General features: G+C 38.6%; 1 protein-coding gene across 1 annotated transcript in view; it reads left to right on the top strand.

The window, feature by feature from the left end:
- The window catches only part of SLIT3 (slit guidance ligand 3), a 796,928-nt gene that overhangs the window by 503,799 nt on the left and 271,255 nt on the right, over positions 1 to 21,874 (top strand). Inside the window, exons 7-8 of the mRNA XM_077823869.1 lie at positions 8,037 to 8,108; positions 13,497 to 13,660. Of these exons, the coding sequence (XP_077679995.1) occupies positions 8,037 to 8,108; positions 13,497 to 13,660 (236 nt within the window). The remainder of the gene's footprint in view (positions 1 to 8,036; positions 8,109 to 13,496; positions 13,661 to 21,874) is intronic.

The following is a 21,874-nucleotide window of genomic DNA, read 5'->3' as shown; positions in this document are numbered from 1 at the left end:
AAGATTTCCTGCCCTCCAGTTCTGTAAACATGAAGTCATAGGAACCCTGTTACTATTCATGTTGTGGTGGTTTCAGTATTTTTCCAGGAGTGGTATTGCATCAAAATGGTGTCAGCTAAGTCTGAAATAAAGAGGAGTCTGGTGATCAAATGGAAAAAAAAAAAAGGTTGCAAACTCATGATTTTATTACGAGTCTTGAGGTATTTGGTGTATTTCTTAACGGTCCAGATCCTGTGATTATATGACAATTTCAATTTCATTTAAAAAACTTTGTCACACTTGGTTGTGGACAGAAGCTTGAAAACGTGAACTGCAAAGGCTCAAAAACCGGAAGGCAAATAACTCCCCGTTTCATGATTTTTGAAATCATGAGATTTTTGCCTATCTGGGAAATGCTGTCTAAGTGCTGGCTGGCAGGGGACTATATATCTGGGCTCCTCAGGGCTCTTTTCCCAGATCCACCATTGTCCTTGGGCAAATAGCTTAACCTCTGTTTGCCTCAATTCACCCATCCCTGCATAGGGATAACATTCTTAGCAATACTGTTTATGTGAAGGGTGTTCTGAGGCTTAATTGTGTTTTTTACGTGTGCTTGAAGATTCCTAGACAATGTCTTAGTTGAAAAATTCCAGTTTTGTTTAAGTGAGGGTATGTTCGTGTGTGTGTTTGTGTCTGGAATTCCATCGTCCTTTACCTTTCCACTTTGAATTGAATGTCCATTTGCTTTGGGGACAAGCAACATGAAAAGCATGGCAGTTATGACAGAGGCAATAATCAGGGAGGATGACAGGTGAGTAACTCACTCCTGGGAATGTTGTAAGCCGGCATATGCACCATTTGTATCCAGTCCTTGCATGCATACAGATAATAATGTTGCATTAGGGCCAATTACATGGTGTTATGGACACACAACACACAGATTACACACGCAACCAAAAAAGGACACTGTGATAAAGCAGTAGTCTAATCAAAGGAGACAGAGGGAAATGTTAGACTTGTTAGCACTACCAGTAACACAGCGGCTGCTGCTGCTCCCACCAGCCTCGGAGGTCAGCTTTTCAAGTCCAGGCCCAGATCATGCAAATCAAAGACACACATTCAAAACAGGTTTGCCACACAGCTAGAAAAGTAAGCAAATTGGTCTTTTGGGCAGGGAAGGGGGTAAGGGGGCAGAATGAATATTAAAATAGTGTCTGTTGAGTTTTAAAGTTGTAGTCCACATAAACATGAGCTTGGTGTTGCCAAATGATTCTTGTTATTTCCAGGGTTCAAATAATTATTTTTTAAACTACAAAACTTTGGCAAACAAACCAGAGACTATTAATCTCTAATGAGCAAAGGAAAAAGAAATTCAAAGAGCAACACAAACACAGAAAACGTGCTGGTTGTGTTTCCTTTCTCTTTTCCCATTTACCTCTCACCACTTGAAAGTATATTTCTTACCAGTAATTTGTTAAACCTGGCAATTAATCTATGTCTGTACATTTTTTTTTTATTCTCCCTCTCATGGATCTGATCTCCCGTAGGCCTTAGTGTTTCTTCATAGCTGAGAATTGCAAATGCTGCAAACCCCCTTGATCAGCAGAGCCAAATACTACACAAAAGAAGCCTGGTGCTTATCAAAGGCTGAATGGCTAGCAGACCCCTGGTAACTATGGTAGATGCTCATTAATGCTTGGAAAAAAGTGCTAATCAAAAATATAATCTACCATATCATTTCTCAATTTGATTAGCTATTTGTGCTAATCAGCTGCAGAAATGGGGTGTAAAAGAAAATCAGAGTCCCTATTATATGCAGAAACCAAAGCATGCCCTTGGCTCTGGCCTAGTGTTGCATGTAGATTTTTCTGTCATTTACATCCATTCAAATCCTGTGTGTAAAAAAAAAAATAAAATAAAAAATCATTGTGGAAATTGTATTGATAATTGTTTTCCTGTGTGTGTTCTTTTATGAAAAAAGTGTACTGTTTAGAGGAGGAAAGTTAGATTTTGCAGTGGGGTCTTTTTCTTTATAGCACTGATAAAATAGAATGGCATAACTTGTATTAGCTGGGGTACAGTGGATGATAATTAATCATTGTTATATAATGAGACCCTTTCCTTGTAAAAGAAACCAAAAAAACCCCACCGGTTTTCTCACTTGAAGTTGTGGTTGACTGCAAAAATAGCAAGGCGGTTAACATTGTTACCTTTTTACTTGTTGTAATACAAATATTTAACATAATCTTTTTACATCTGGTTTGCAACCTTTTCTGATGGCATTGCCAGAAGATATCTTTGGTCTTACAGTATATTTCCAGTATTTAACTGGAGTAGGTAGGGTGGATATGTTTTAATTTTTATTATTATTAATATTATTTATTTATTTATTATTTTATTACAGATTTGTAAGCAGCTGGCAATTTTAATATACATGCATACTTTTTATAAGTTGGAGGTGAAAAGACACAACAAAGAGGAACAAAACCCACAATATTTCCCTGTAGCTTGAAGCAGTAAGAGAGAGAGAGGAGAGAGTTCTGGCCATTCAGCGAAGGTCCTAGGATTTTTCAGTTCCTAATCAGTCCAGCTGGTTTGGGGAGATAGTTAGACTGCTAGGTTGAGTCTTTCAAACTGAGTAGTTTTCAGAGTAGCAACCATGTTAGTCTGTATCCGCAAAATGAAAAGGAGTACTTGTGGCACCTTAGAGACGAACAAATTTATTTGAGCATAAGCTTTCATGATGAAGTGAGCTGTAGCTCACGAAAGCTTATGCTCAAATAAATTTGTTCGTCTCTAAGGTGCCACAAGTCCTCCTTTTCTTCAAACTGAGTAGTTAGTCTGGGCAGATAAGAAATCTAATCTTTTCACTTTTTGGTCAGAGCATTTGGGCTGTGCCAAGAAGCTGCTATGTTTGTTCTAGAATTTGGGATAAAGATTAGTATATAAGTATTTCACCCATTAGCGCCTCTTTTCCCACTCAAAATGATGGGGAGACCAAAACAAGAGTAGAAATATTTTAATGATATTTGCAGCACAAAACAAGAGTAGAAATATTTTAATGATGTGGGATTAATTCCTTTCACATATTATAATGATTTTACATAGATATAGCACCTTTTATCCTAAAGCACCTTAGCAACTGTGGAAATACAAAGGATCATGTCATTCACCAGAAAATACAGCCACCTTTAGGGTGGAATTCGGTAATTTTTTATCAGCACACTGCAATGTTCCACCACAGTTTAGCACCGCTAGGAAGTATGTAAGAATGTTGAATGCAAATGAATTTGCATGGGAAATGTGAGGAAGGAGGCAGATTGTGTTTACCAGATTTGGGATTGGACCAGGATTCCAGACCCAGAGAGGAGATGGCTAACGTCAGAATAAAAACTTGCCATTGAAACGTCATGAAAATCGGTCCTGGGATACATTCCTACTTATGTACAAGATTCCAGAGCCACACCCCCCCTCCTACTTTTGAAAAAATGCTAAGTGATCTTTTAATTACCACAACTCAGTTTTATATCTTATGGGAAAGTGAGCTCCCCCTAACAGCACGCTACCCCGGAGGGCAGATCTCAGCTGGTATAGATTGAAGTCGTTGGAGCTGACAATTTACCACCTCTGAGGATGTGCCTCAGAGAGGGAAAACAACATTTTGGGCAGCTCCCAAGTAGTTCTTGGAGGCCCACCAGGTACTGATGCATCCTGAGCCTGCTTTGCTTGCAAGATCTGACAATATCACAGCCCAAGGTCTGCAGCCATAAATTACACTCTCTGTAACCTCAGGTTACTGATTTCAGCATTTTGGAAGTGAACACCTTACAATGATAACAGTGAGTTTGTGAGGGATGAGGGTAAACTTGGCTCTAAAATAAGCAACAGATTAGAGGTGTGATCCTGATGACAGTGTGGTGTGATGTGTGTCTCCTGTCTCCCCATATGGTGCGGAGGGAACCTGGATGCTCTGAGAGTCCAGGACCTCACATAGCTTTCTGCTCTTAGTCTGTTTCAAATATCTACTGGGCTTCATAGCACTTAATAGAAAATTGGGGGAGTAGATTTTCTCTGTTCCCCCTCATCTTCCATATATAAGTGCATTATGGTCTTTTGACTCCACCACAACACACAGGCTTAAAAATCGTTGCTGGGAAGATGAGTTTTAGACACTTGGCAACTGCTTCATGTACTTGGTATTCAGGTTTGCAAAATGGCTCTCTAGCACTGCTCCAACTACCTTGAAGGCTCCCTGCAAGTGCCTGTACAAGAACGCTGCTACATTAGGCTGCCACATGCTGAAGAATCATTGCAAAGGGGTTTACTTCACACAACTAAAATTGTGACTAATAATGCAGACTGTTCACTGTCAGTTAGTACCCTTTGTGGAGCAATAGAAGCTGTACAGCTGTATTTAGCCTTCTTTGTGTTGAAATACTGCTATAATCATAAATGCTTTATTGCCTTCATAATGGTTAACATTTAAATATCAGTGTAATAATGCATTAATAAGTCTTCTGTGCAGTAGCTATCTGCTATGATTATACTTGAAATGTTTTAGCTAATTAGTAGATTAATGAAATAGGGCTTAATTCAGTATTAACTGTATTCCTCATTATTTGTTGCTTTGTTATTTATTGGAGACCTATGGAAATCTTCCTGCTTATTTCTAGCAACAAATGGGTTCTTAACGTTGGAAATGTGTAAGTAGCAAAGCTAGGATTTGGGTTACTTTGGGTTGCTACATAATAGACTGATACTTTGTCTATTAAATATGTGGTTTTTTTTACAATAGATATATCTGAGTCTGTTTGATAGTACAGATTGAATTTTCAACAATTGTGCTGGGAGTAGTGTACAGAATGTATCTCTCAGCTACTTGGGAAAGATGTTTGTTGTCACTTCTCACTCTCTGAATCCACTCTGTGTTCCATTAAAATCAATGGAAAGTCTCCACTGAATTCAGTTTGACTTGCATTGGATCCTTTAATGCCCTCACTGACACATTCAGTTGTCAACTTTGTGTACGATTTAATTTTCAAAGCTGACTATATGCATGGTTGTTCTTTGGCGATTTATGATCCCAGTGCCTGTATGGAGTTCTTTCCTATACTAATGCTCTCGGTAATATATGTCACTTACACGCTTTGCCTCTATTCTTTTGGTGGACAAGTGAACAAAATCAGAACACAGGTATAACAGCAGTAATAATGCTTAACACTTCTACAGCCTCATCCAAGGTGGTTATTCCAAGGAGTTCAGAGTGTTTTACACATATTAAGCATCAGTATCTCTGTGGCTAGGTAGGTAAGTATTTTACAGATGGGGAAACGGAGGCTGATGCTAAGTGACTTGTCCAAGATTACAGGCAGAATTAGTGATAGAGATAGCAAGAACTCAGGAGTTCTGAATCATAATCCTCTGCTTGAGCCACTGGACAATACTTGGTGTCAGTTGTTCCTACAGATTGTTTCATTTGTTTGAATGAAAATTACTGTGCCACACACTTCTTTTGACTAGTTGTCTACCACCGATTTCCATTCCTGCACCATCTGATAGATACCATAATCTAGCAATAAGAATTGCATATAAAGAGAGCTTTATTTTAAAATACAAACTGGCATAGTGGAAAATTCATTTTTGTATTGTAACGCTCTTAAGAAGGGAGTTCTGTGGTACAGACAAAGCAGCTTTTCAGCCTCAGAGAGGTTCACTGTGAGGCATTGCAGTTTGTCCTAACTAGTTTGCACCATGAGTGATGCATCCAGGATCCAACTCCAGATACTGACAGCACTTTCTTCCCTAATACTTTGCCCTTCCCAATGAAATTGGGGTGTTTTGAATTTGGGATTCCAATTAGGCTCAAATTATGAAATGTGTGTCTTGGTTCAGGTCTGGATTTCAAACATCCTATCCCATCCATATTTGAGAGTGTTCTGATTTCTGAACATCTGACATTACCAGTTTTTCTAAAAGCGGCAAAGAGTTCTGTGGCACCTTATAGACTAACAGACGTATTGGAGCATAAGCTTTCGTGGGTGAATACCACTTCGTCGGATGCATGTAGTGGAAATTTCCAGAGGCAGGTATAAATATTTAAGCAAGAATCAGGCTAGGGATAACAAGGTTAGTTCAATCAGGGAGGCTGACAGGTTCAATCAGGGAGGATGACAACTCTTCTAGCAGTTGAGGTGTAAACACCAAGGGAGGAGAAACTGCTTTTGTAGTTGCCTAGCCATTCACAGTCTTTGTTTAATCCTGAGCTGCTGGTGTCTCCTACAATATAGAAAAACCTGTAGGAGAACACTTCAACCTCCATGGACACACAATAGCAGATTTAAAGGTAGCCATCCTGCAGCAAAAAAACTTCAGGACCAGACTTCAAAGAGATACTTCTGAGCTTCCGTTCATTTGCAAATTTGACACCATCAGCTCAGGATTAAACAAAGACTGTGAATGGCTAGCCAACTACAAAAGCAGTTTCTCCTTTCTTGGTGTTCACACCTCAACTGCTAGAAGAGGGCCTCATCCTCCCTGACTGAACTAGCCTGATTCTTGCTTGCATATTTATATCTGCCTCTGGAAATTTCCACTACATGCATCCGACGAAGTGGGTTTCACCCACAAAAGCTTATGCTCCAGTACGTCTGTTAGTCAATAGGGTGCCACAGGACTCTTCGCTGCTTTTACAGATCCAGACTAACACGACTAACACCCCTCTGATACTTGACAGTTTTTCTAGTGGAGCTAAAATACTGCAATATATTGTATTATAGGCTACAGTACACTAAGGCTGTGCAAACTGGGAATCTATGGAGAGGTTTCTGTTGTACATGCTGATCTGTAGTATACAGACAATGAGGCATCTGTTGGAAAGAAGTTACAGGTGAATTAGAAGGTTAATTATTTTAAAGCTCTTGAAAATCTTTTGATGAAATGCCTTACACAAATACATAACATCACAACTATTGAACAGTTCATAACAGTAGTAAGGCTTTAAAGTGTTATTTAAGGTGGCTGTTTATTTTATCACCTGCACAAAGCATACAACCCTTAATTTAAAACAAAAACAAGCCCAAGCTATTGGTTTCTACGGTAATTGCCCAAAACACTGCAGTACGGCTGTTATAACGTACAGTCTGCTGGGCCATTCCTATAAACAACTGCTGTGTGTTTGCATTTTAAATAAGGGAAATATGAAGAGCTTTAACCATTTCAGTTAGAGTTATGATGGACAGGGCTGCACGGTAGGTAACAAATAGCCAGGTTTGACGAAGTCTCTTGACACAGTAGGCAGCTGTAGTTGCAATTTCTGAGCAATTGGAATGTGGCAAGTATACTTTCCTAGTGTGTGTGTGTTCCATTTCCCAGGCCATCATTGATAAACTTTATAGCTTCTAATTTTCCAGGGAATCACTGATATAATTAGGAACAACATAAATGAGGGCAACCTACCCCAGTTGATGCTAAATTAGTCATTTTATCATTAAAAACATGATTAGCATCCCTAATGGCAGCCAAAGTCCCATTCTGTCTAAGACCAGCTCTGATAAAATACACTATATGGAGTTTCCATTTGAAACCCTTACATGCTTTGAACACAAAATGTTTATTCTAGTACTTTCCACATTCCATATATTTCTTCCTAAGGAAACCACACAAGAATTCCTCATCCATCCATGTGTTTCCAAAGGAGCAATTTGAGCTGTATGTCTCATTGCCAACAGGCTGTGCTAACAAGGCTTTAAGTGCCAACATCTCCCCAAATTTTCTAGTGGATGAAATCTTGTGCTACTTGCTACGCAGGTCAGGGCATGTTAAATAGCATTTTTTGTTTACTTGTGCGCAATTATTGGTTACTTTGCCATAAAAATATCCTTCTTGACAACTCACAAATCGCTCCTGAGATATTTGTCAGCACGTCGTCTTGTTTGCAGCACTGTAGATTTATTACCCATTACTGAAGAAGTTCATTTCTATAGAGTGTGTGCTGGTAAAGCAATGTAAATAATTGATCAATCTGTTTTTCTTTTCTTTCTTTCTTTCTTTTTTAACAGTACTCTCAACAATAACAACATCACCCGCATCCCTCTTACCAGTTTCAACCATATGCCAAAGATCAGGACTCTGTAAGTACTAAATTCAGAAATAAGTAGCAGCCTTGGATAACTCTGTCTTTGCTTTGAATATTTGTCTTTATTTAAGGAATACTTTTGTAAAGGGTTTATAAACCACCTTTCTTTAACAAAAGGACAGTAAATAGGTCAAGCCAAAACTTTATTTTGTGACATTAACCCTTTGTAAACAGGAATGAGGTAGTCTTCTGACTGGGTGAGAGCATATTTCAGTCTCTCCCCAAGGTAATCAGCTCAAGCTAGTTTTGGGAGGAAAACATCTACCAGTTGAGCCTAATTGTCATCACGTGCTGATTATGAAATGTAATTCTGTTATTCAGTTGATACTGGGAGGCCAAACCGAACCCTTCCTTACACCCTGTGCAAATCTCAATATGTTGGGATCACGCAGCTTTTAAATGCATGCACAGTTTGACCTAGGATAATGTAGAAGTCAGAGCTGTGCAGAAACTAGATTTTTCATTTAGTGGGAAATTTTGTGAGGTTAAAAAAAAATAAAATTGTTCCAAAAAGGAACAAACCCCAAAATTTTCAAAATATCCTTGAAACAAAATTTAATTAATAGTTTGTCAGTCAAAACCTTTAATTTTGATAGTCAAAATGTTTCAATCTGATTTTGACATTTTAAATTACTTTTATTTTTTAAATACAAAATAAAATACATTTTGAAATGAAAAGTCATTTTGCACCAAAAAATCTAAAAGATTTTGTTTTTCGATTTTTTTCCTCTCCAAATGAAATTTAATAGAATTTGATCCATTTTTGCAAACGTTTTCTCTTGTGACACATCTGCTTTTTACAGTGGAAAAAAGGCTCCTCTGGAAAATTTCCAACCAGCTCTAGGAGAACATATACAAAGGGAATTAAATTGACCTGTGTGTAATTTTTGTGGAATTTAGATTGAGGGCTCAGAGGTAAAATTCCAAAGGGTAATGCCATCAGCTTTGCAGCTCTACCCGACCCAGCCATTTCCAAAATCATTCCCTTTAAATAAATACACAGCTCCAGAAGTCTTTTTTTAAAGAAAAGCCTGTTGGTTTTATTCCACAGTATAAAAACAAGCCAACATGTGCTTACTCCAAAATGTTCAACAAGCCAAATACTAGCAGCCTGTTCATACTAGTGGGAAAAAAAATGCTGTGTTTGGATATATATTTTCATATAATCACAGCAGGCCAATTAACTGAACTGAAGAAAAATGGTTCTTATCTGTCCATACTGAAAGGCTGTTTTCTGTAACTACTGATTTATATTTACTTTCTTTTCTCCTCTAAAGGATGACATTAAAAGATGTTAGCGTTAATGTAACTGATTAAAGAGAATTTATATTTTCATCTTTTTGTGGGGGGAGGTGAAGGGTGGGTTAAAATATTTCTCTCCCGTAATGATCCAGAATATTTGCCCAGCTATTTCAGATCAATCAGTCTTGTCTGTTCCTAGAGCTCAGTGCCTGCTGCCATTTTCCCTTTAGTTTAATTTCGGAGATGGCTTTGTATATCGCTCCCTGGAGACTTACACTGACTAATCCCCCTTCGCTGTAATTAAAGAAGAAAAAAAAAGGGAGCGAAAAAAAAAGGAAGGAAGTCATAAATGGGATTTATAAAGAGATGATTTTATATTGAATTCTGAGAGCCACATTTTACAGAACAGGAATGCTGACCCACTCTAAAAGGATTTGCTGGAAATTTAATCTAGAGTCTGTGGCTAAAAGGGCACCTTTAAAAGCTGGCATTTGTATTTATTCACCTATGTTATACAAAGATAGTTTCATCAGTAGTAAGTGGCATGTACGAGTCTCAAAGGCTGCCAAATTACACCTCTTCTGAACAGTTCAGTATTTTTTTTTAAAAGCCCCATGCGGAACGGTAGAATTGTAATACAATGGTTTAATCTTTCATTTTACCTTCTCCCTGCGTTGTCAGAGGTAGTAAAGCCATCAAAAGAATAATAAATGTAAGATAAACACAGATGTCACAAATATTTCATGACTTCTTCTGCTGCTCCTTCAAAGCTGGAATTGTTCCATTCTCCTCAAATCACCACCATCACATCTCACAAAGATGATGTCTAAATATTAAAATTATTTTTCATGGCTAAAAATGATTAGAAACACACTTGACCATTGTTGGCCCATATTGCATGATAATATGGCTTTGATATTAAACATGTGCTTTCCTGAAGTAGGTAATAATCCCCCTTTGCAACTGCCCAGGTAACGCATCTTTGTACAAATCAACTGAGAAATAAGTCTCTTATTGTTCTGTTAGGTAAAATGTTCATATGAAGATATTTATGGGGGAAGGAACAGCAATACCTTCTCTCATGTCATGTTTCTGATTTTACTTAATACCTTTTTTTTTCTTCCACGTTAATATACACCTCAAAGAAGCTGTTTTCATAAAGGGCAAAATCTGTGAGAGAAAACATGTTGCACAGAATTTATTGCAGGCATGATGGCTTGGGTTGGAGAGGTAGGATGTAGTATTCGATCCTTCAGTCAGTGGTTCAAATTCAGCCATCTGATGGCTGTGCAGTACCTTAGATAGAATGAATATAATCTTCATTTAGTTCCCAGCGGCTCGGTGTCCACATCACAGAACTATCATCACACCTGGCCATTGTGTTAGCAGGATTACTAAAGAAGTCATAGATTGAATGGGCCTAGATAGAGTACATTAGATGTAATTCTTTATAGTGAGTGCTGAGGTCCATTGATAGGTAGTTGGGGAAGCTGCCTGTACTGTACTTCTTCTGTAGATAAAAAGTTTATTCTCAGTGCTATCAATCCAGCTTGTTTTATAAAGACAAGAGTTGAGTGAATTTTTTAAAAGAAAAAAAAATCCATTCCATTATGAAGAACATGGGAGGAAAAATTAAGGAAGTGTCCAGTCAATATGACCTTTAAGGGAAAGAAAAATGTACTAATAAAATTGTAACACTTAAGAATCCTTTTTTAAAAATAAAATAAATACATCAACTCTTCTATGCTGATCTATTCTACCTAACTCCTCTTTTCTGTTGTTTTTTGTTTGTTGATTTTTTTTTTTTGCTCTTGATTGGAATTTACAGGAATTAGTTTGTATTGATCTGCTTTCATTTGTGTGAAACAGCTTTATTTATGCTAAACATGGCCCCAGTATTAATTTCTTTAATGGTGAGTCTCTTGCTATCTCTGCATCTGTGAGTGACTGCAGAGGTAAATTATTACATTTAAAAAAATGTAAAATATACCAAAAAAAAAAATACACCAAATGGGTTCAGTGCTCCTGACTTGCACAAGGGGTGGTTATGCCATGTTTCTCAACCACAATGGAAGCCCTTTTCAAGCATTCTTATTGTATTCATTAATTTGTTTATCAAAGACCTATTCCTACAAGCTACCTGGTTAAGCTTGACAGCTTGTTTACATGAACCAAGAGCAATTCCCAAACACCCGTGGCATGCTGCAGAATTTCAACACAAATAATGTTATCAAGTCTAAAGATACGGCTCACATGGGACAATGCAGGCGGATTGAGGAGGAATATAGTTCCCACTGTTAAAATATTTAAACCCAGAAACTAATTTGACATATCTAGCAAGAAAACAAATAGGAGAAATGGAAGCAATTCTTGTGAAATTTTTATCATATGAGCCCTGTCTGAAAACAAAAAAAGGCATGTTCCTACTTTCTTTAGAAAGTATAATTCTGAATATCATCATAGGATGCTCTAGAATGTTGTGATGGGAAGGGATGCTAATTCTTTGTCAGGTTAGCTGTATGAAATTGTTCATCTATAGGTTGCCACAGCCTTGCTGCAATTAGGGTGATCTTTTCCTAGACAGTGTTCTCTCAGCTTTGTGAATGTATATATTTGTTCTTTCAGTTTATATGCTGTGCCTACCAAAAATGAAATAAAAAAAATTCGTAATAAAAACATTTTACCAAAGATCTAAGTTGATGCAGTGTCATCTAAAACTTTCACATCTTATAACAACATCACTGCCCCGCCTCGCCACTTCATTGAAATCTTGGGTGAATAGATATGCTTTACAGTGTGCCCTGAAGTGTACCCAGCAGATGTAAGCACTACTGGCCAAAGCATGGAAGTGAATTCCAAGCCTGAGGTCCAGCCAACTGAAAATGTGTCAGTGGCTCCCCCCAGACGTACAAATCTAGGGACTGTCAGTTCAGGCGCCACCACTGATCTCAACTGCCACTGTGTAATATGAATATCTCTAGATTGATGGTTAATTTCTTCTGGAGCTGGCAAGGCTAAATCCTGTGTGAACACCAATTTTTTTTTTAATATAATACTTGATATATTATTGAATTGCAGTTAAGAATGCTTTGTCTAACTATATCTTACAAGATTTGCAGTCTTCGGCAGGGGCTGGGGTGGGGTTGTCATTTCAACTTTGTCATAATGCTACGAACTCATGACTCATTAAAAGGAATGAAATGTTTAATTTTGCCACTTTCAACTTATTAAACTTTGACCTAAAGTTTGTGGTAGTTATTAAAAGTATTGGGTTCATTCCCTGGTTGCGTGTTTATTATTTAAAAGATATGGGGGAGGGAAGGGATTAAAGCTAGATGATGCTTCTGGAAGTCTTTGGTATAAACTTAGAAGTTTACATCTTCTCTTGTGTAATTGCATCATGTTAAAAATGAACTGGGCCGGGGGGAGGGGGAGAGCAATTAATGTATTCAGCAAACCCGCAGCAAAATTGCACAAGTACTCATAATTTGAGTATTTTGTATTTAAGATTTCTATCCGTTGTGAGTCTGTAAAATAGACATCCCATTGCTGAACAATACTTCTCAGACTCCTCTTAGAAGCTCAATGGATGGCCATGACGACAAGTGAAGCTTCTATTAAATTACTTAATGATGGGGAAGGATGAATCGTCACCTAAATGTGAACTAAACCTTTCATGAAAAAGTTCAGTTAATAGATATTATCTTTTGGGGGGTCCTCTGTGCTTTGTCTATACCGCCCTAAGGTAAAAGCCTCCAACCACCATGAAGCTGCTATGGTACTCCTGGCACTGATAATTTCACCCAAGATTGCTGCCTGCTGGAAAATTTTCAGTTTCATGGGTTGATTGCACACCCATCCTTTTGGGTGCTTACTTGGAGCTCTGCTTCTTGTCAGGTTCACTTATTGCTTTTCAATATAAGAGAAAAGACAATTTGATTAAATGAAAGCCTCTTCAATTTTGTGGATCCCCTCATCCTCTAGTCTCAACAATTCACCTATAATAATTCAGCATACTCATGTGTGAAAATATGTGCAGGGTTTTTAGTACAATGTCTCTGAGAATTTGTATGAGTTTGCTGTGTTTAATCACTGTTTCTAAAACATTCAGATGTGATGTGACTCTTTCTGCCCATTGCAGGCGGCTTCACTCCAATTACCTGTATTGTGACTGCCACCTGGCTTGGCTGTCTGACTGGCTGCGTCAGAGACGCTCGATTGGGCAGTTCACATTCTGCATGGCACCCGTGCACCTACGGGGTTTTAATGTGGCGGATGTTCAGAAAAAGGAATACGTCTGCTCTGGTATGACACTGATTATTCATTTATCTATCTTCTGACATTTTTATAATGACGTTCACACAAAATCAGTGAATGAAGTATTATTATTAATCCCATTTAAATGTAATTCCATGCCAGTGCTGATTCAGTCATATCACTGCTAAACTGTTTGCTAATATTGTAAATTGTTATGATTTATTCAGTCTCATATGAAGTGTTGAACTATTCTGTTCTCAAATTCTTTTCTCAGCTGTGGTGTTAGAAATGATTTTAATGTGAAAAGACAATTAAATAGTAGTAATTTGGCATTTCTCAGGGGAAAATCCCTCTAAACTCTACAGCTGACTAGTTTACAAAGGGAAGGGATTAGTAAATGCTGATCTGTATACATTGCTGTTTTTCCAGTATGGGGTTTGATCCAGTGGGAATCGGGTCTATTTATGAAGGCTTGGGCTATAAGTCCAGACATCTGTCCCAGTCTCTGAAACAAACTTCATTTGTGACTTGAAATCAAGACACTGAACTTCTCTCTACCTAATTTTCCTTACTGGTAAAATGGGCATGAGTGTGTGTGTGTGTATGTGAGTCTATCTATCGAAGTTTTATCATTAAAATGCTGTCACTGATTTTTGTGACCAAATGTGTGTTTATACCACCTGATGACTGGGGTTGTATGCAACATGAGGTGAGCTCAGGTTAGATAATAATTATCTTTACTCATCATAGCATTTTATATATTTATTCCCGTTTTCAAATATTAAGTAACATTGTCCCTTTGAGGTGAGGAAATATTATTATCCCTATTTTACAGGTGGAGAAACTAGATACAGAGAGGCTGAGTGAATTGCCCAAAGTGTCTCAACAAGCTGTAGTCAGCGCTAGGAATAGAATGCAGGAGTCACTTATTCCTGACTCTGTGCTTATATGACTACGAGATCCTGCATTACGAAAACCTATTATCCGGAATTGCTGACAGTGTCAGCAGAAAGGCCAAGGACTGAATGATCTTAGATAATGTTTTCCCTTTGCTGTTAGAGGTTGTCCATCAGAACTGAGGCACATTAGTGTGGTAGTGTGCAGTAGCTTGAAATGGTGTTGGTGATTGTGTTCTCTGGGCTGTCACTCTGGTCCCTTACAGCAGTAATACATAGTCGTAATAGTATTAGATGGCAAGGACAGAGATGCGCTTATGCTCACCTCCTTCTCTCAAAGGAAGCTTTGACGATTGGGTGTGTTACCCTCATTCATGTGATCTGTGCTTCGAGATGTAGAGGAAGGTAAACCCACCACCCGCATGCTGTATAACTGTCTGTGCAGGACGAATCCCTTTTTACATCAAGTTTGCCAGACAATTTAACCACAGGCATGTAAGCCAAACTTAAAGAAAAAAAAAGCTATGCATATTACATATAGAGAGCGGTACTGAGACCCTCTGAGAAGTCTGAAGAGCTTGAGTCAAACAGCAGGAAAAGCCGCATTTTATACAGAGATTATGTTCTTTTGTAGGTGCTTTAACCCTGACCTTAGAAGAAAGCAATGCTAAAACTTACACTATCTGACCTAAATAGTACCGTACAAATAACTCTGTTTTTTAGTTATTTTTATATGTGGCTTGATCAAGGAGAGAAAATGTGGGAACTACATAAGGGAGGAAACAAGAATTTGTCAAGTTCTTGTGTGCTTTTGTACAAAATGGCTTCTGTGGGGCCACTTGGCAGTGCTGTGCCATAGGGGTCAGTGTCAGCTGGACGAAATGTAATTGTGGTGGTTGCACTACGAGCATTTGAGAAATGGCTGGTGCTCAGGTGATGGCTGTGGGGGCAGGCACAACTGCAAGCTTTTCCCCATTGTTGTATTAATTCGTGACCACAAGTGAGAGGTAAATATTTTGTCGGACAAGGGTTTGATCAAACTCTTAAGTGCATTATTGATAATCAGTTAGTTTAAAAAATTAGAGATGGGCATGGTGTGTAGCAGAGACATAGGAAACAAGGCCCCTGCACCAAGGATCATGCATGGCCTCATTTTCATGTAGTTACCATGGACTTCAGTGGGATTTGTGGATGCCCAGCACTTCTGAAAAGCAGGCCATTAAAATCTAAATTACAAAGATAAGACCAGACAGACTACAACAGGTCATGGTGAAGGGGAGGAGTGAGGAGGAGAAAAAAAAAGTGGGTAAGGAAATTGCCCTTGACAGAGCCTCATTTTACAAGGGAAGTTATAAAAAAAAAGTAAATAACTCAACAACTGGTGCTTCCAGAAATACAGTACTGTGCAGTGAAACAAAAGGAGATGTTTAAATCAATAGATCTAAGGTTTAACTGGACTGTGAGGAACTCCTCCCTAGCGGAAAAGTACCTGCCAGAATAAATAGTGTTCTGTATTAGCCATGCTGTCCCAAAAGAGGAAAGGAAGTGCAGTTGAATGATGGGGAGATAGGATGACTAAGGAGTCCTCTCTGGTTCCCTATCAGGTAACTCTCTTAAGGGTAGCCTGTTTTTTATTTAAAAAACAAAACAAACAAAACCACACACAACAAAAAAGCCTTCAGCTATGTAGTCCTGAGAACGCATTCCTTAGCACCCAATTGTAAATGATGTGTGGTGAAATGGAAATCTACAAGAGTTCATCACGGGAAGATTTAGCACAGAATCCTGTTTACTGCCCACTTGTTTAAAAAAAAAAAAAAAAACCAATCCATGTAAACAGTTTGCTGAAGATGCCCCTGATTTATACATTCTAAAGAGCATCTTAAACCTTGGCCCCACTGTTTCACATGTCAACTTCTCTTCCCTGAATTTACAGACTAGTTTAGTCATTGTTTGACTATGAAGTTACTGGATCTTAATATAGAGCAACTTCAGATCAGACCGGTACAAGATGATGGTGCTGTGCAGGCCTTGTCTCACTGTGAATGTACTTTATATAATGATATGAACAGTAACAAGCCCTAAAGTGGTGCTAAAAGGCTTTTGTGTTTCATAGTGACAAACTTAGTGCTGGAATACAATGTGCTGCACCATTGTGTTTCAGTATATGTTCAGGGTTTCAGACAGAACTGCTTTATAGCAATGGGCATTTTCTCTTGGGAGAAGAGTGAGATCTTTACATTTCTTCATTTTTTTTGACCACCATATTACGGACTTTGTCAGGATTCTAGATCAAAGCTTGGTATTGATAATTTCAAACTTTGAAGTTGGGGGCTGGGGGGTGGTGCACATGGGGTGGAATTCAAGTAAAAAAGGTCATTTATTTGAACTAGGGAAAATGACTTCAGACTGGTACAGAACACTACCCAAAAACACATTTTTTTCATTTCATAGCGAATTTTAAAACTTGAATTAATGAGAATTTAAGGGTCCAACTAAATACTGAATCCTCCATAACAGGGAATGTTTGGAAAACTGAAGAACAAAGAGATGCAATGAGTCACCCAAACTCTCATAGCAAAACTGGAACAAGAACCCAGGTTGTGACATGCCATATCTAGCGCCTGGCATGAAGCACCATGCTACCTTTCTGGCATGGTAAATGCGTATAGTAAGAGAGATGGGCAAGATGCATAAATTCAGAATAAAAGAGCTTGAAGGACTAAGCTTTCAAGCAGGCCTCTCAATTTGCGTACCTAAATTTTACACATGCTAGTTGAATGCTTTGGGCACATTGGGATTTGTTTGTGTAAATGGGTGGTTGGCTCAGGCACGTGTGTGTGTGGAAGATTTGTGTGCAGCAACCTGAAGGCTGGCTTGCAAATATAGCTCAAAAGATGTCTAATCGGCTCTGTAGTACTGAGGACAGCAGAGAAACCTAATTTATATGATCCTGAACAGTGCTGGCTTTAGGTGACAAAAATAATTTGGCATCCTGTCTTACCATTGTGGGCCGGGCAGCTTTCCGCATAGTTAACTAGCCCTCTCTTCATCTATCATGAGCCTTCTCTCTGACTGTTAACATAACTTGTCCACTCTTAGTATAACGGTCTTCTCTTCTGCAGCTGCTTCTGTCGGAACTCTGTCTTAATGCTTGAATTAATCTGCAAACACATCTTTTCCCCTGTGAAACTGCTTTATTTAACTCTGCAACACATTTTGAGATAGAGTTGGCATGCAAGGCACCATACTAAATAGGGTGATATTGTATTTTCAACCAAAGGATGATTATGCCAATCGATGAAGTACAAATAGTATGACACATTTCTCCTATCTTCCTCCACCACAACTCTCCAACTCCCAACCACATTATGGAAACAAAGAGTAACAAGACACCAAGAAAAGACTTGTCTGTCAGCTGAAATATCAGCTTTGCTTTGATGCAAGGGGACTGTTTATTTTCATATTCTTCTTGGTATCAGGGAAGCAGTTACGGGAGGTGCTTGTTGGTATCTATTTGAGCCTTCCAATCTCTGCTTTAGGTGAAAACCAGATCCCAAGCAATGTTTAGATGTTACACTGTTAAATTATTTTCTCTCTAGCCCCTTAAGGTAGCTGTTCTGTTTCATCTCCCTAAGTCCCCTGACTTAATTCTTACATGAATTTGAGTTGTGGCTCTTTGGTTTTTTTCTCCTACCTGATTTTTGCTCATTCAAGGTGAGTTTAATCTACATACTGATCAGCTACATTGAGTCACAAAGCCTTTTGTCACTCGCTTTAATGCCTTGCAGTCTCAAGCGGTGAGTTTATGAAGCCATACAGTCAGCAAGCAACTGCCTTGATCTTGTCAGTGTCTTGTGGGTGATCCGCTTAATATCCCCATTTTAGATCACAATTTGATTTTTTTTCAAAATATTTTAATAAACCATCCTTAAGTTCTGGAGTTTTTTAAAGTGCATATATGAGGAGAATGAGGAAAGAGACTCAGGAGAAATAAAGTAATATTCATTCAAACTAAACAGTTGAGTGTAAAGCAGTTCCATTATAAGAAAATTGAGCCTATCGTACGATACTGTAATGAACTGGCTAGTATGCTTGTCCCCGTTGCTTCTTGAAGGTCTGAGTGGCCATGTCACGCGGCATAGTGATGACCCTGAACTCCAAGGTTGACACTGGTTTGTTACAATATTATAACAAAAATGTTTACCAGTCACTTGGGATACTTCACAGTGGGCACCATTTAAAGAAATAAAAGGAGGGTAAGAACCCAGAGGTATAGGTTTCCAGGGGAGAAATATAAAAGGTGTTGTTTTTTAATGTAAGTGGTACTACCAGTATATAAAATCTCCTTCAATTCATAGCTGATTTTTTTACTTATTTCTTTCAATGCACTCTCCAAAAGGAAATGTAACAATACATAAATTTAAACATTTAATTTTTGAACTGCTTCCTATAGGACAGATTTTCTTTAATGAGCAATGACATTGGAGTTTGAAAGTGGGGAACTTGGTTACCTAAATAATTTTATTTTTCCATTAAGTGGGGGGAGGGTTTCTGCTTCCTGTTCCTTACCCTCTATTCACACACAGCCAAATTTTCCTCTCACATACTTACAGCAGTATAAATCAGTGGTAATTCAGTTGAAGTTAATTTGAGTTACACCAGACTAAAACTGGAGTGAGAGGAGAATCAGTCCCAGAGTGTCAAACTTCCAATCTGTTCTGACTAATGCAGCTGACAGTGATTTTAAGGAAACATGGAATTGATTCAAATCTAATTTGGGAATCTAAAGTTCCGGATTCCTATGATAAAACTCTGTGTGAGGTGTAATACGGAGGGTAATGCAGTATCTCTATCCCATTACTGCCTCTTACCACAACATCAAGAGCCAGAAAGGAAAGGTTGTTTGGTGGTTGTTAAGAAGAGATCTAGCAGTGCTAAAATCATAGCCATTAATCTCTGGCCAGGGCTTCTAGAATCACTAGACTGATTTAATCATTTTTTTTACTTCATGGAATGTTGTTAAGGAGAAAAACAACAATGAAAAACTAATATAAATAAACACTCCATAGGCTAGATATCATGATAGAACATTCAAAAAATGCCACGAGAAAAGCAGGGGAAAATACTCTGCTTATATTTCATTTATAGAATATAAATATATAGAATCATCTGCTACTTACAGCATGTTATCTGGAGGTACTGATAACTGGTAAAAGTGGTAAACCCCTGAAAAAAAGAAGGAATGTAGATTAAAGACAAATAAAGAGAAGAAGGAGATGAGTGGGGCATCTTATCAAGTGATGCACTTAATTATGCAGGCCTTGCTTCTACTGAGCAGCAACAATAATTTCTGAGGGAGCGGGGAAGATTTTGTCCCCTTCCCCCATCACTGGTTGATCTCAATTCCTGCAGGGATGCGGTGAGCAATGCCCCCTACAACTGTCCATATTTTAATGGTCATGGGAATCAGGGTTTTTTCTTGTTTTTTTGGATGTGGTTTTGTGTGTGTGTTTGGTTGGTTGGTTGGTTTGCAAAGCTTCAGTTCAGGCTGGTTTGCTATTCTCAGTTTACCACTAAATACCAGATCTCAGTATTTTTATCATTTGCCAACTTTTTATCAACTTAGCTATTTTCTCCAACTTTTGCCCGTTTGTATGTGAGTGACTTGTGGGTTACATTAGCCAATAATATCGTTTTTGGTCTCTGAGATAGGGTTTTAGCCCCTTTGAGAGCCCCAAGAGTACTGGTAAACATTCTTACACCAGATTCTGGGCAAAACTGCAGGACTTAACACTGTGTTTTTTCAGTTCTCTTAAAGCCTTTTGAGAAAATCAGGATCTGAATCTATTCTTGGTGCCCTTCAGTAACATTTCAAAAGGATTTTCAGCTCCTACTAAACAACTCTTGTCATCAGCAACTTTAACTGAGATCTAGTTTAAAGAAACATTTCAGTGGGTACTATTCTTTCCCAATGGGGCCTTATTTTAGAGGGCCTACCTTTAGGAGACTTAAGGTAGCGTGTTTTGGGGATGCTTGCAGTACTGCTGTCTACACTGAACTTTTCCTCTGGTTAAATGGAGGGCTTCTGTTTCTGGGGCTGTCAGACTCATATTTTTGTGAATGCTAATCCCGCACACAAAAGTTGAGCAACCACCCAGAACTAGTAAAAAGTAAAAGTCACAAAGATAAATTGGGTGGATGCGTGTGTGTGTGTGTCAGCATTCTTGAACCTTTTATCATACACCAACACACTTTCAAATACTTAACAGATCAGTAGAGGGTGTTCTTGTTTAGACCTTCTAAAGCATCCCTATTTGCATTCTAATCGCTAATTTTAACAACGGTTGCAGACACACTGTTTTAGAATAAGAAGTCCTGGTTGTGGTTGACCCAGGATGATGATGGAGACTTTTTAAGTTGGGGACTGTGGGGAGACATCACTGGCAAAACCGGGTGTTGATGTGGGGAAGACTTATTTAGCAGGTGGGTAAAATGCTAAATCAGCCAAACCTTCAGACGTGTCAGGTAAACAAACCGGCCCGGCCCGACCTGCCAGGGGCTTTCCCTGAACAAGTGGCGACTCTAGTTTGAGAACCACTGTCCTACTAGAGAAACGTATCAGTGCTTATCAAGTAGCTTTCAAATGTCAGTCCCAAAGGCCCCCTCGTCTGTTATAAAGGTGACCTGTTTGTTTCAGCTTGTTGTTTTAGCAAGAACATCTTTATCTAGATGATACATTGACATCTGTAGAATAGTCAGCAATCCATTCTGTTACTGCTTAGCCCAAGACTTAGTGAGACCCTGTGTGATAATGCTAAGTTGGGAATCTAGAGTAAAAGGGAGAACTGCAAGATTTCATCTTTGACTTCTAGCCTGAATCAGGATCAGTGCTATAGGTAGGCCACACAGGCAAAGGCCAAAGTGCCTAATTTTTAGGGGAGACTGTTGGGACTGCTCTGCCCAGGTAGCACCACTGGGTAGCAGCAGCCTTGGGCACTAAAGTACTATCACCAGTCCTGGCCTGAATAATTAATTCCCTGTACATTCATGACAGCAGAGTCCTGCCTCTTCTCTGCTGTGGAGGACATTGCACTATATAGTGTGAAACAATAGAAATATTTACTCTAAATACAGCAAAGCCGGTTTCTGTTCAAGAAAGTCAATGTAATCCACAATTGGCTGGCCAAGCTCAGCTTTTGAATGTGCTCACAAGAAGCTAATTGTGAGCCCCATGCATACATCAAGGGCTAAATTTGGTCCAAAGTAGCTCCCATTACTAGCTCTGTTACTACATTTCTCTGGAGATCATGACTGAAACTTGTCCTTAAACTATAGTCAGATTATGTGGAACGGAGCAGCATCA

This window comes from Eretmochelys imbricata, chromosome 8, assembly GCF_965152235.1.
Source record: "Eretmochelys imbricata isolate rEreImb1 chromosome 8, rEreImb1.hap1, whole genome shotgun sequence".
NCBI lineage: Eukaryota > Metazoa > Chordata > Testudines > Cheloniidae > Eretmochelys > Eretmochelys imbricata.
This window is presented reverse-complemented; position numbering and strand designations above follow the sequence as displayed.